The sequence below is a fragment of the Epinephelus moara genome, chromosome 2, assembly GCF_006386435.1.
Source record: "Epinephelus moara isolate mb chromosome 2, YSFRI_EMoa_1.0, whole genome shotgun sequence".
NCBI classification, from domain to species: domain Eukaryota; kingdom Metazoa; phylum Chordata; class Actinopteri; order Perciformes; family Serranidae; genus Epinephelus; species Epinephelus moara.
In genome coordinates, this window is record NC_065507.1 from 33,193,664 (window position 1) to 33,206,255 (window position 12,592).

The 12,592-nt window shown below is 39.7% G+C and overlaps 1 protein-coding gene across 5 annotated transcripts in view; it reads left to right on the plus strand.

Moving 5' to 3' along the window:
* Positions 1 to 12,592, plus strand: part of ryr1b (ryanodine receptor 1b (skeletal)) — a 94,009-nt gene that overhangs the window by 63,626 nt on the left and 17,791 nt on the right. For 3 of the 5 annotated variants that reach the window (XM_050059639.1, XM_050059631.1, XM_050059657.1), the window contains 13 exons: positions 867 to 1,037; positions 1,174 to 1,233; positions 1,342 to 1,476; positions 1,597 to 1,709; positions 1,821 to 1,917; positions 2,020 to 2,126; positions 2,218 to 2,269; positions 2,768 to 2,848; positions 6,061 to 6,160; positions 7,118 to 7,197; positions 7,375 to 7,451; positions 7,599 to 7,672; positions 12,309 to 12,389. In XM_050059639.1, the coding sequence (XP_049915596.1) occupies positions 867 to 1,037; positions 1,174 to 1,233; positions 1,342 to 1,476; positions 1,597 to 1,709; positions 1,821 to 1,917; positions 2,020 to 2,126; positions 2,218 to 2,269; positions 2,768 to 2,848; positions 6,061 to 6,160; positions 7,118 to 7,197; positions 7,375 to 7,451; positions 7,599 to 7,672; positions 12,309 to 12,389 (1,228 nt within the window). The remainder of the gene's footprint in view (positions 1 to 866; positions 1,038 to 1,173; positions 1,234 to 1,341; positions 1,477 to 1,596; positions 1,710 to 1,820; positions 1,918 to 2,019; positions 2,127 to 2,217; positions 2,270 to 2,767; positions 2,849 to 6,060; positions 6,161 to 7,117; positions 7,198 to 7,374; positions 7,452 to 7,598; positions 7,673 to 12,308; positions 12,390 to 12,592) is intronic. The other 2 variants (XM_050059647.1, XM_050059666.1) reach the window with 1 other exon arrangement.

The window sequence follows — 12,592 nt, forward strand, 5'->3', positions numbered from 1 at the left end:
AGTCAGTAATAAGCATTGGCAGTCTCAGGACAGGAGTGTGTGAGAAGAGCTCCAGGGTAATGGAGCTGACCCCATAGACTTGTGCTGTTCTGTGTGCTTTCCAGTGGACAGGATGTGCCCTGTCTGGCCTCTGCACTACTAACAGTGAGGCTGCATTGTGTGTAATGACTGAAGCTGATGCAGCACTTGAAATACCACCAAGGGCTGATGTTTACAAGAAAATGTAGTAGTTGGTCTGTCTGATTTCAGCTGATGAAATATTACTTTCACTCAGGCCCTGTTTACATCTGGTATTACTATGCGTCCTGGGTAATGGCATCACAAGTGGACAGCTCTAAGTACAGGTGTGAATGCACCCAGTGCTTCCTTAATGTGTCTTGAGGTCTGGGGGTTGATGGAACTAGAGAGCAATATAGTGGTGGAGAGAGGGAGGTGCTGTAAGGTGAAGGTTGGTGGTGTTTGCTTCTGCCTTGCCAGTAGTGGGAGACATGTAGCAAGAGCAGAGATCATGATCTGCATGCTACATCACCATGGACCACCGTGCACACTAGACTTAGAGCTGTCTACTTGTGATAGCATTACTGAAGACACATGTTAATACCAGGTGTAAACAGGGACTTAGCCCTTGATTCACTTTATTAGCATGTTGTGATATCATGTAAAATGTTACTTTTCACTGTAAGTAGCTGTTATGTTTTGTGTTAAAAGTAGAGTTATTTCAGTACTTCAATACTTGTTAAATATTTTCAAAAGCTTCTTATGCTTCTATAAAATTATTTACTGAAAAGGACATTTTTGATGTGTGAGGTGCAGTTTCTTGTAAATCTAACAGTGATGCATCAGTCTGAACTTCTCTCTGTCTTTAGTCTGGAGGCTCAGAGCAGGAGCGTACCAAGAAGAAGCGGCGGGGGGATCGCTACTCTGTGCAGACCTCCCTTATCGTAGCGGCTTTAAAGAAGATGCTTCCTATCGGCCTCAATATGTGCTCTCCTGCAGACCAGGAGCTCATCAATCTTGCCAAGATCAGATACTCACTGGTACAATCAAATGCTTTATATTTATAGAGTATGTCAGTGTCAGTTGTTTGACTTAATACTTTTTGTTACATATGATTGTCTTGAGTGAACAAATAAAGTGTGAATGTCCTCTGAATCTTGTTCCCTTCCCTTGTAGAAAGACACAGATGAAGAGGTGAGGGAGTTCTTGCACAATAATCTGCATCTGCAAGGCAAGGTGAGTAGACCTTTTAATTGTTGTGTATTTTAAAGAAGACAAAAAAAAAACAAAAAAAACAATTCCCTTGCAAACATCTTAACACACATTATACATATTTGTTTTCAGGTGGAGGACCCAGCTATGCGCTGGCAGATGTCTCTTTATAAGGAGATGTCTGGAAAAGCTGAAGATGCTGAGGACCCTGAGAAGGTGGTAAAAAGGGTCCAAGAGGTGTCTGCTGTCCTTTACCACATTGAGGTGGTGAGTATAGACACAAGCTCCAGTGCTCTGCAAGCAAAAACACGTGACTGTATAGGTAAAAAAAAAAAGGGAGATATTTTTAGGAAAGATTTGTTCAGTAGACATGTTTTCTTGCTTTAGACGGAGCATCCCTTCAAGTCAAAGAAAATGGTTTGGCACAAGCTGCTGTCCAAACAGCGTCGCAGGGCTGTGGTGGCCTGTTTCAGAATGACGCCCCTGTACAACATCCCTGCGTAATGATTCCCTTCATACTCAATAAAATAAGTATATAAATGAATCAGAAGGCTTCACATGAGCCACTACAACCCTCCTGAATTAAGTCTCAGCAATCTCTCCTCTTACAGGCACAGGGCAACCAACATGTTCTTGGACGCCTACAAACGCAACTGGTTAGAGACTGAGGGTTACTCATTTGAGGACAAAATGATTGATGACTTATCAGTAAGTAATCTTCCTCTTAATTGTTAGACGTGTAATTGGCATTAATGGCATATTTTCCATAAGCATGTTCTCATTCTCTTTTGTGTTATCTCCAATAATTAGAAAGCCATGGAGGAAGAGGAGGAAGAGGAAGAGGAGACAGAGACAAAGCCTGACCCCCTTCATCAGCTGATTCTTCATTTCAGCCGCACAGCTCTCACAGAAAAGACGTAAGAGCATCTAGCCTCCTCTGTAACTCACCGTTGTGACCTCTTCCACAGTGAGACTTGTTGACTCCTGGGATGTGTTTTCTCGTTACAGTAAACTTGACGTTGACCATCTCTATATGTCTTATGCTGATATTATGGCCAAGGTAAGATGATCATTGAGTAGTGTCTTAAACTTTGGGCCCTGAGCGCGATGTCTTGAGATGTAAATTGTGTTTTTTTGTGCATGATAAATTATAGAATATTAATTTTTAAAAGACTGGAAATGGACATTGAAATTGCAAAGCACAAAGTATGGGGTTGTGGCTGATTGTATCCAGTACATCCACCTTCAACATGAACTGTTTGGGTTGATTGAACTAAAACCCAACGTTACTGTATATTTGTTTGCTTGCCTGAACCTTTAAGTCATATAAATATTTAAGCGTTTACAAGACATGAAAATGAAACAAGAAAATGAGGCAATTCACGATCAGAATACAGTTTATTGTTGAATATTTTCACGTCCACCTTTTGGGAGAAAAATGAAAATTTTACAACATGCTCATTTGTTATTTCACAAAACATTGTGCTATCTGGAGTAAGATTCCTAAATATGTGATCTTGCACTCAGTCCCTGCCTTGCTGTCATTATCCCCCTCCAGAGCTGTCACATTGGTGAGGAGGACGAAGGGGGAGAACAGGAGGGGGAGGAGCCATCCTTTGAGGTGCGACAGACAGAGATGGTATGGGGGGACCAGGGGAAGGGAGACAGGGGAGTCAGCAGAGAGGCAACTCCCCGGGCAGAGTGACCACACCACGACATCACACTCGGCACACCCCCCCACCACCACCACAAAGTTTCTCTTTTCTCTTCCTGTCTCTTCTCTCATTCACTCACACCACTTGTCAACTTCCTGCTATGGTGGACTGACCTGTGCATGCCTTTGCTGGACTCTGCCCACCAGTCGGATCAATGTTGCAGACACAATTTGTTTCATTTCCGAAGTTGCATGACTTGAGTGCAGAGAGACGGTGCAGCTAAAGACAACAAAATGAAACCCAGGTCAAAGCAAACCACTGAGTCTTCTGAATTTTTAGGGACTGACTGACTAAGTCTCCTGCAAATTACCACATCCCAGTATGGTTTAGCAAATCTACATAATACTTATTTAAATACATTTAGTGGCAGTTAAATTAATAAATAAAATTAAAAACATTGTGTAATACTGAGCTTAAATCTAAAATAGAAATAAAAAGATTTTCTTCTAGGTCTTTTGAAAATATGAAATATCAATTTCCCGATTTTTTTTTATTTTTATTTTTTTAAAAATCACATCTGTTCCAAACCATAGGGTTTAGCCGAATACTCAGATGAAACAAGTATCCAGACAAGTATTATCCAAGTAAAAAATGTCAACGCCAGCATTCAGGATGAAGGAAAATCCTCATTTGGGTAGCTGTGCTTAATCTCTTACTCTCAGGCTCAGTCCTGAGATTGTTCTGTGAATGGTTTTCTAATAGATAATAAATACAGTAACTTCTGATCAATCAATATCAATTTTAGGTTTAAAATAACAACTTCTGGTTAGGTCCCACCCACTTCTGGTTTAAGCTCCAGTCATTCCAAGTGCACATACAGATATAGATGATATACTGGGTTGAACAGATACAGATTATGGTGTAGTCCCTCACACCTAGTAAACAGATCTAGTAATATATAAAATAGGCATTTTTTAGCAGTGCCATTAACACTTTGCTGGCACAAAACGTTTGTGCAGCTGCACAGTTAACATGGACAAATGTGCTCAGCAGCACCTTAAAAACCAAACCAAAATCAGTATGACTGGTAACTGGAATAAATAGCCCAATGATTTGTTTTGACCAGGGTTGGACATTGCGGTTTTGTAGGTATTGATATCGATGGCTTTTCCTGGAGGGCAGCATTACATCTGTTTGCACTGAGAATCCTTTAATGTACCTTAAGAACCCCTTCAATGAGTTTAATGCTAATTTTCATTTAGGGTCATTTTCATCAACTGAGCATTATCATTGTTCCTTTTTGGTACACGATATGTGCTCAGAAATGTAATATTGTCATCCAGGACTTGATCAAGCAGCTATTTTTGGAAACTCTGATAACAGTTACCAAGCCAAGCCATGCAGCAGGTTTCCTAACTGCAGAACCAGATCTTTTGTGCTGATCTTGTGTGTCTGTGGTCAGTCTCCCCTAGGCTTGTAGCACCTTTTCCCGACTCACACCGTCCTGTACTCACCCGCTAATTGGGCTCACCTGATAACTCTAGTTTGAAATCTAACAACTGACAAGTAACTGATTTTTGTTTGTCTTTACTTCTGAACAAGCCTCCCTCTCTGTGCTCAGCAAGGACTACAGTAAAAGCCTGCACAGTCAGCCGTACATACACTGTCCCAATCTCACACACTCTCACGCACTCAAGCAGGCATACGCTGACACACATCCAGACACACTCACGCCCTTAATTACATACAGTCTCTTTTCAGTCATCACAAAGACACATAATTTGCTCGAAAGATGAGCAGAACCTCTGTAAGTAGAGAAAAGATGTCCCACAAAACACAGTCAGGCTTACGAGGGAGGGGGGCGGAGGGAGGGGTATCTTCAGTTCTGGGTGCTCCGGGTGGGGCTTCTTGCATGGTGGTGTGCAGTGGGTGAATTCAATCTAACCTCTTTTATCAAGAGGATGGTTTTTCTTACAGCTATACTGTATATCTGTATAGTATATTGGTATAGCAGCAGAAATAGAGTGCTGTATTATGTAGCATCATTAAAGAGTCCAGTTTGGAGAAGCAGCAGGAGTGACAAAACAGAAGCTAAGCCATATACTGCTGTGGATGGGGGTCAGCAGCAAAAAATTTTAGGCACCAAAAAAGTCCCACTCCTAAACTGTGTTCATGGAAGTAAATCTAAAATTGTAATTTTTCTAGTCCCTTGTTTTGACTTTACAATAGTCCATTGCTAAATAAGGAAATGATACACAATGCCTTAATTTCAGCTCAAGTTTACAGACTTACAGGTAGTGTCCTGTGGTTAAAGTTAAAGACAGGCAGGAGCCATGTGATTCTGCTGCAGGTAGCATAGCTCCAGGGCTTTAAGATAGGACAACACTGAGTTGTACTATTGGATAGCAGGATGTGCATGCTTTGTTACTCAGACGACTACTGTTGCTTCCTCCTACGAATGTGTGAAATGTGTGGTATGCTCTGGGAAGAAATACTCGCTGACACCGAATGTTTGCTGCCTCTGACAGATGTGAAGAGCTGGAATAACTGTCTCCATCACTAATACACATTGTGTTCCAATGGAAGGGAATGTGTGTGTGTGTTCCCGTATCTCGATCATGGCTGTTGATGAGTTTTAGTGTTTTAGATTTCTATGAATAAAGGGCCAGTGCTGCTGCCAGCTCTTGAGCCAACATCTTTCCATTGCCAAGACAGAGTGTGTGTGTGTTTTAAATAGGATAATTTAGGATCCTGAAAGGAATATGAAGTAATAGTTCAACATTTATGAAAATAAGATTATATGCCATCTTGGCTCTGGAGATACCAAAAGTGCCAAATCTGGTGACCTTACAAGGACAGGCCTGATGAGATACAGAAGTTATTTGTCAAATATAACTTTATATATTTAGCTACTGCCAAAATCATCATGTAATTCTAGTGAGCTGCTTCTTGTTGTTTCTAGTCTGCAGTGAACAAAAATTAGATTCATATTGTTGGTAATTAAAGTTTAAACTGAGATTTCTTGTATGTCGTCATTAGCTTTAGCGCCATTAGAAATGTCTGTGTGTGCAGTCAGTGGATGGTCATAATTAGGACAGAGTTATGAAGATGTGTGCCTGTGTGCGAATGAGTGCGGGGGGCAGTGCAGTCCCTGTTGACAGGGTTACAGCTCTTCCCCTCCTCCTCTGCTCCACAGGAAAAGGAGATGGAGAAACAGAGGCTTCTGTACCAGCAGTCCCGTCTGCACAACCGTGGGGCTGCAGAGATGGTGCTGCAGATGATCAGTGCCTGTAAAGGTAGCTGCTGTACCAACACATAGACACTCATGCACATGGTTTTGTCACTTGTGTGGACATCACTTTAGGCTATCCTAATCTTAGCTGCATAAATGATGTCTGTAACAAATGCATCATTTTTTGAGATGCAGAGGTATTATAGTTGTCCTCAGCTCTGCAAGTTGAATGCTAGGAGAGAGACATGAGAGGCATTGCTTTTCCAGGTTTAGTCCAAATCAGATCAGTGGTGTTTGAAATACTAAACAAATGTTGATATTGTACCTTGCCTTGAGGAGTGTAATTATGAAAGTGCTAAAAAGCAGTGAAGCGATAATTCTCCCAGGCTTTTAGGGTAAATAGATGCTGTGATGTTGTAAAATCCCAACACAGACGCACAGTTTTGTGGAAACTAGATCAGTCATGTCTGAAATATTAGTTGTGATGGCAGAGAGGATTTATCTCTACTTTGATTTCATTGTTAAATTAAAAATTGTTGCACACCACCAGGGCGAAAGTAACAAATTACATTTACTTTTTTCTTTCTACTTAACAGTATTTCAGAGGAAAATAGTGTACTTTTTACTGCTCTTCATTAATTTCACAGCTTTGGTTACTGGTTACCTTCAGATTTGCATTTTTAATACAAAATATGATTAATAAATTAAAAAATGACATACACTAAAGTAATTAAAATTAGCCCCACCATTATCAGCTTCAACCACAAAGGGATTTGTACACACTAATGCATCAATAATCAATTTATATCATTTTTGAAATGGGCCTCTCTGCATAATGCTTATATTTGCTCATGTAAATATTGCTGCTATTACTTTTGTACTTCTACTCAAGTTAAATTTAGATTGCAGGACTTTACTTGTAAGAGTATACGTAAACTGTTTTATTGTATTTTTTTACTTAAGTAAAAGACCTGAGTGTCGTTCCACATCGGCACTCCATTGATTTCTCGTCTTATTTCAGGTGAACCTGGAGCCATGGTTTCTTCCACACTCAAACTGGGAATCTCCATCCTCAATGGAGGCAACAGTGATGTGCAGCAGGTAAATAGACCCTACAAAAGTTTTACATGCATTTAACATAAGAAATGATATTTTAATTCGAAGCTAGCTGTAATAAAGAACTCAACCAAATGTCCCATTGTTCAGCCTAAAGACAGCACTACTTACACTCACTTCTGTTTTCAAGAAAATGTTGTTTGTCTTCCTGTATGTGTGCAGAGAATGCTGGACTATCTGAAGGATAAAAAGGATGTGGGATTCTTCCTTAGCGTTCAGGCTCTCATGCAGACCTGCAGGTCTGTAATGAACACTTGCTGTTTACCTCTCTTGTTTTTTAGTGTTGAGGTTTATAAAACACTTTTACTCTGAACATTGTTTAGAGAAGGTCTGGTTGGAAGTCTGTACGATTGTATTTTGTTAAACTGACTGTTTGATGTTTACAGCGTTTTGGACTTGAATGCTTTTGAGAGACAGAACAAGGCTGAAGGACTTGGGATGGTTTCAGAGGAAGGCACCAGTGAGTAGGGTCTACGGATTCTTACGGTCACTCATTATCTTAACACACACACACACACACACACACACACACACACACACACACACACACACACACACACTGCCATATCTTTGTTCTCCTACTTCATCGTGCATTGGTTTGTGATATAATCTGACATGTGTCTAGTTCCAGTGTGTAGTCTATTCTTGTGTGTCTGGGTGTGCCTGTTGTGGATGCCTGGTTGCAGGTTTGTTTTCACAGAGGTGTGTTTAAAATGTTTGAGCCGCGACACTCCTGTATATGTCACAACATTTTGACTGTTGAGGTATGAAACTGTTTATCATCCACTGACAGCCATGAGATTTCTGGACTCACTGCGTCTCTCTTTGTCTTTCTCTCTCCCAACTTTGGTTTGCTTTACCCGTTTGAACCCTTCACCCCTCATGCTCTTGTCTTTGCTCTTGTCCACCCGTCAATTTGCTGCTCTCACGGTTCTCAGATATGAAGCTAGAACGTGGTAAATGATCTCTCTATATTTACTTTTCTTCCTTTCTCTCCTTTCTGTCCTCTCTGTCTCTCTCTCTGTCCTAGCTCTCAATCACCTGACTAGTCTTTTTCTTGCTGTGACCTTAATATGCATTTCATTTCACACTCAAGGACCCAGTGAAATCAAACTTAACAGTCACTTATTGGAATGATACACTTGCTAATGTATCTGTCTATCTTTTATCTGGCCTTTTTCTTTAAAAGTGATTGTAAGGTTTGATTTTCGTCCTTGAGTGTCTTATCACAGATCTACTGTAACTCTGACACTCTGTCTTGTGACTGATCATTGGGAGCAAGGAAAGGCAGTAACCTTGTTTTTTCTCTCCCACTCAGTTTTCTTAAGTAGATCATAGAGACCCACAATGACCCCGTGTCCTAGAAACTCTGAAATGAATTGCATCAGCAGTAGGGACTGTCTAAGCCCTGCGTTGCTCTTATTCGCATCATTGAAATGTAGTTGGTTCACTGCCTGCGTGGCTACATGTCCAGGGTTGACCCGCACAGCTGCATTTAAATCCTCACATTCCCCAAAATGTCCCTAATCTCTGACCGCTTTAATTTAATCCTGCTTTACCTCAGCAGTGTCATTTAATGTGGCCTTGTTGTTGTTTGGAAAACTCAACAATACAATCTTTTCAGTACGACAGCGTACACTGAAGTAAAAAGTGCAACAACTAAAGGCTTGTTGCCAATCCTGCAGAGCATTTTGTCCTATGGAAGATGGCGGAGGCTCTCCCTTTAATCTCATCAGCCCTCTTAAACTCAGGTCAGCAGAGTTTCATGTGTGACAAGGTGGATTATAAAGGTAAAAATAACTGGATTTAAAAAAAAAATCAAGATAACAGTCGATAAGAGAGAAAAACACAGGCTGAAATGACTCATGGAACAGAGCTTTCTAGCTATTTTCACATCGTGTATAATTTCTTTTAAATATATTATTTGTACACAATACTCTGCCTATTACTTAGTGTACATAAAAAAAAGACATACATACATTGATCTTAAAAATCCGCCTTTTTTTTTTAATTCCCATGGCACGTTTGTGTCACCATTTACATCCAAGCACACCTCCTTTTTAAACATTCAAACTGTGCTAGCAGCGTAGCAGATGATAAATGCATTTGATTGCATTTATGCAGCACCTTTCCAGTCTTCCAACCACTAAAAGCGCTTTACACTTCATGTCCCATTCACATGTAACTCATTCATACACTGATGCCAGAGGCTGCCATGCAAGATGGCTGTCTGCTCATCAGAATCTAATCTGATCAAATCATTCACATGCACATTGGCACATTGATTGCACAGCCTTCTGGAGCAATTTGGGGTTCAGAATCTTGCCCATAGGCACTTTGACATGCAGACTGGAGGGGCCAGGGATCGACTCGCTGATCTCCGGAATAGTGAGAATGTTACTGATGTAATCTCATGTCAATTGACTCTGTTTTATGTGACCGTTGTCAACCCGCCAGCACCGCCACGTTTGGTTGTCATTTATGTTTTGTCATGATTGAATCTGAGCATGCTTGTGAATATTTGACAAAGACGGTTTTTCAAGTAGACATGTTCTGATGGCTTGTTAATGGGGAGCTGTAAATTTAGTCAACAATATCCAAGTCAAAAACACGTAAAAAAAAAAAAAAAAAAAAAAAGAACTTTTCCGTATTGAAATGTCTTTAAACAACTAAACCAATGTTATATATTTTGTTGAGTTGTGTACTTACATTATCCCAGTTGTTTCTAACAATGTTCAGACCCACAGAAATCTGTAATTTCAATCATGGTCTATGTCATGTGGTCACTGTTGCCTGTAAGTGGCATTGTATACCCTTTGCACATTGTTACAGTTGTGGTCCTCTGCCAGAAGCTGTCATAAATAGATTTTTTTATCCAGGTTTAAGCCACGTTTTTTTCAATACACTTTTTAGTGTTTGATCGTTTTTAACTGTATGTTTTAACTGGATGAAGGATCTCAGTCATCAGACGTAAAGTTATCAGAGAAACAAGCTGAACAAACGTTAGCAGCAATTTAGCTCCAGCCCCTGTGGTGCTGAACAACATCAGAGAAACACTGATTTTAACATGAAACACCTTTATTCAGACCTCTGGGGATAAATCAGTGAACCAGTAAAAACTTCCTCAACAATGAACACTGAAGGAACCCTAATTGGGAGAATCTGACTGCAGTGACGGCATTGCTCCATCTTTTGTTATTGTTTCGATTGAGAGACCCCTTACAGCTGAAAATTACATATTGTACATTTGTAGTAAATAAACCACACATCAAAAGAAATACATATTTCCTGTAGGAAGATTAGTTGTCATTTTTGTACTTCCACACTGACAACAAAAGTGATTGACAAGCTGATTCCAAAATTCCCATGTGAGTGTGTATTCAGTGTTTGATACCCTCAGACGTCAATACAAAGCTCAGTGGAGTTAACAGAGTTCAGTAGATCTGTCCTGCATGACGGTGTGCATTGAAGTTATCCCTGTGTTCCCTGTAAACATGTGTGGGTGTTTCCTCAGTTGTATTTGTTTATCCCTGGTTTCCTATCGTCATTTATCTGTGCGTTTTATGTCCATTTCAATGTGATGTGACCAGTGTTTGACCTGCTGTCCATTTGAGTTTTGTTGACTAGATGTTTTCTATAAAAAGTATCTGGAATGCTAGACAGAGGTAAAGTTTTGGGGAGGGTGCAGTGTGGAAGCCGTAGGTCCTGTAGGTCTTTGTGGTTTTCACTAACATACTCTACTGACAGCAGGGGAGTGGTATGAGGTGTTGGTACTTACAATTTCACTGTTTCTGCAATGCACATGTGTGTACAGCCAAACATACAAACATGCATACAATACAAATACAGTAATTAATAGCCCTTTTTCATAGCAGACGTTTTGACCTGTCACAGTAGGTAAAGCACAGGTGTTACTAATAACATTAATGATGGCTCTGTTCTATTCAGTGAGAGTGACAGTGAGCCAGCATGCACGATACAGAGACCTGAAAGCTAAGCAGCAAAATGGAATTCGGCCATCATTCAATTCATTTTTTACATGTGTGCTTTTCCAACTGTGTCAAGTCAAAATGTCCTCGATGAAAGAGGCCTATGTCCCTCAATGTTTCATTTACTGTTTTAGATAAGATTTTTTGCTCACTGATATTTCACAACTAAATCTGCCACTCAGTAGAGCCTTTTGCAGTGCTAAGTGTGTATCAACAGACGTGTAATGTCAAATTAAATTATTTCACCAGATTCTTTACAAGGTTGATGTTTAATTTACAAATCTAATCTGACTACTGTTTAATCTGTTTTAACAAGTCATTTGGGTTTAGATAGATTTAGCCTTTATTACTCGTTAAAATATTTTTTTATATTTATAAATGGCAGATGCAGCGTTGGAAATTAGCACCAGCTGCCAGTGAAATATTGGTTATGTGGCTGCTGGATTTGCTGAACTACCTGCCAAAAATACAATGGTAATCTATTAACAGTGGCAGGTGGACAAATAATGTTTCCAAACCTGGACAGATGACTGCACTGGTTTCATCAATGACTGTGAACTCTAAGTTGATTTGGAAGTGGTGAAATGATTTTGCCTAAAAGGCAGAATTCTTTTGCTTGTTGTCCAAAAATTAAATTTTAGGTTTCAAAATGAATATAAATGACTTGTTAAGATGGAGACACTTACCAGTGTATTGTTTTATAGCTAGAACCTTCTTGTTCCTTTTAATAATAACGGAATATACCTATATAAAAACCAATGAAAAATGCATAGGAATAGTAAATCATAATTTGCATTAGATTTTGTGGGTAAAATGGTTCAGTACAATTTTTAATTTTTCTGCAGATCACTGTGCTCATCATGTGTGAACACAGTGATGCAAGATGAAATAAAAATGTGAAATAGCGGTGGAATAAAGAGTTAAGTTGAAAAAATAATAAAATACACTGGTAGGCTATTTCTTCGTTGTGTTCATTTCTGTTTACCACTGTGTATTCTAACAGAATAACACAGCACAATTACAGAGTTCAAATGTACTCTGTACTGGGACTGCAGAAACCTACTTTTTCCACAGATTAATTCGCATTTCCTGTGTTCCTCTTCTCAGATGAGAAAGTGATGGCAGATGATGAATTTACATGTGACCTCTTCCGCTTCCTCCAGCTTCTTTGTGAGGGCCACAATAACGGTGAGTGTCTTTACCAAACACTGGGTCAGTTTAAAGTGACTTTCCAGCAAGGATGGTGCTCACTCAAAATAATATTCAGGCTGTTCTCATGCACTGTTTGTACATATACCTATGAAAAGTAATGCACCAGGATTCATATAAAACCCACATAATCATGAGCCAGTAATTTGTAGATAACTCATGTAATTGGAAAGGCTGCGATC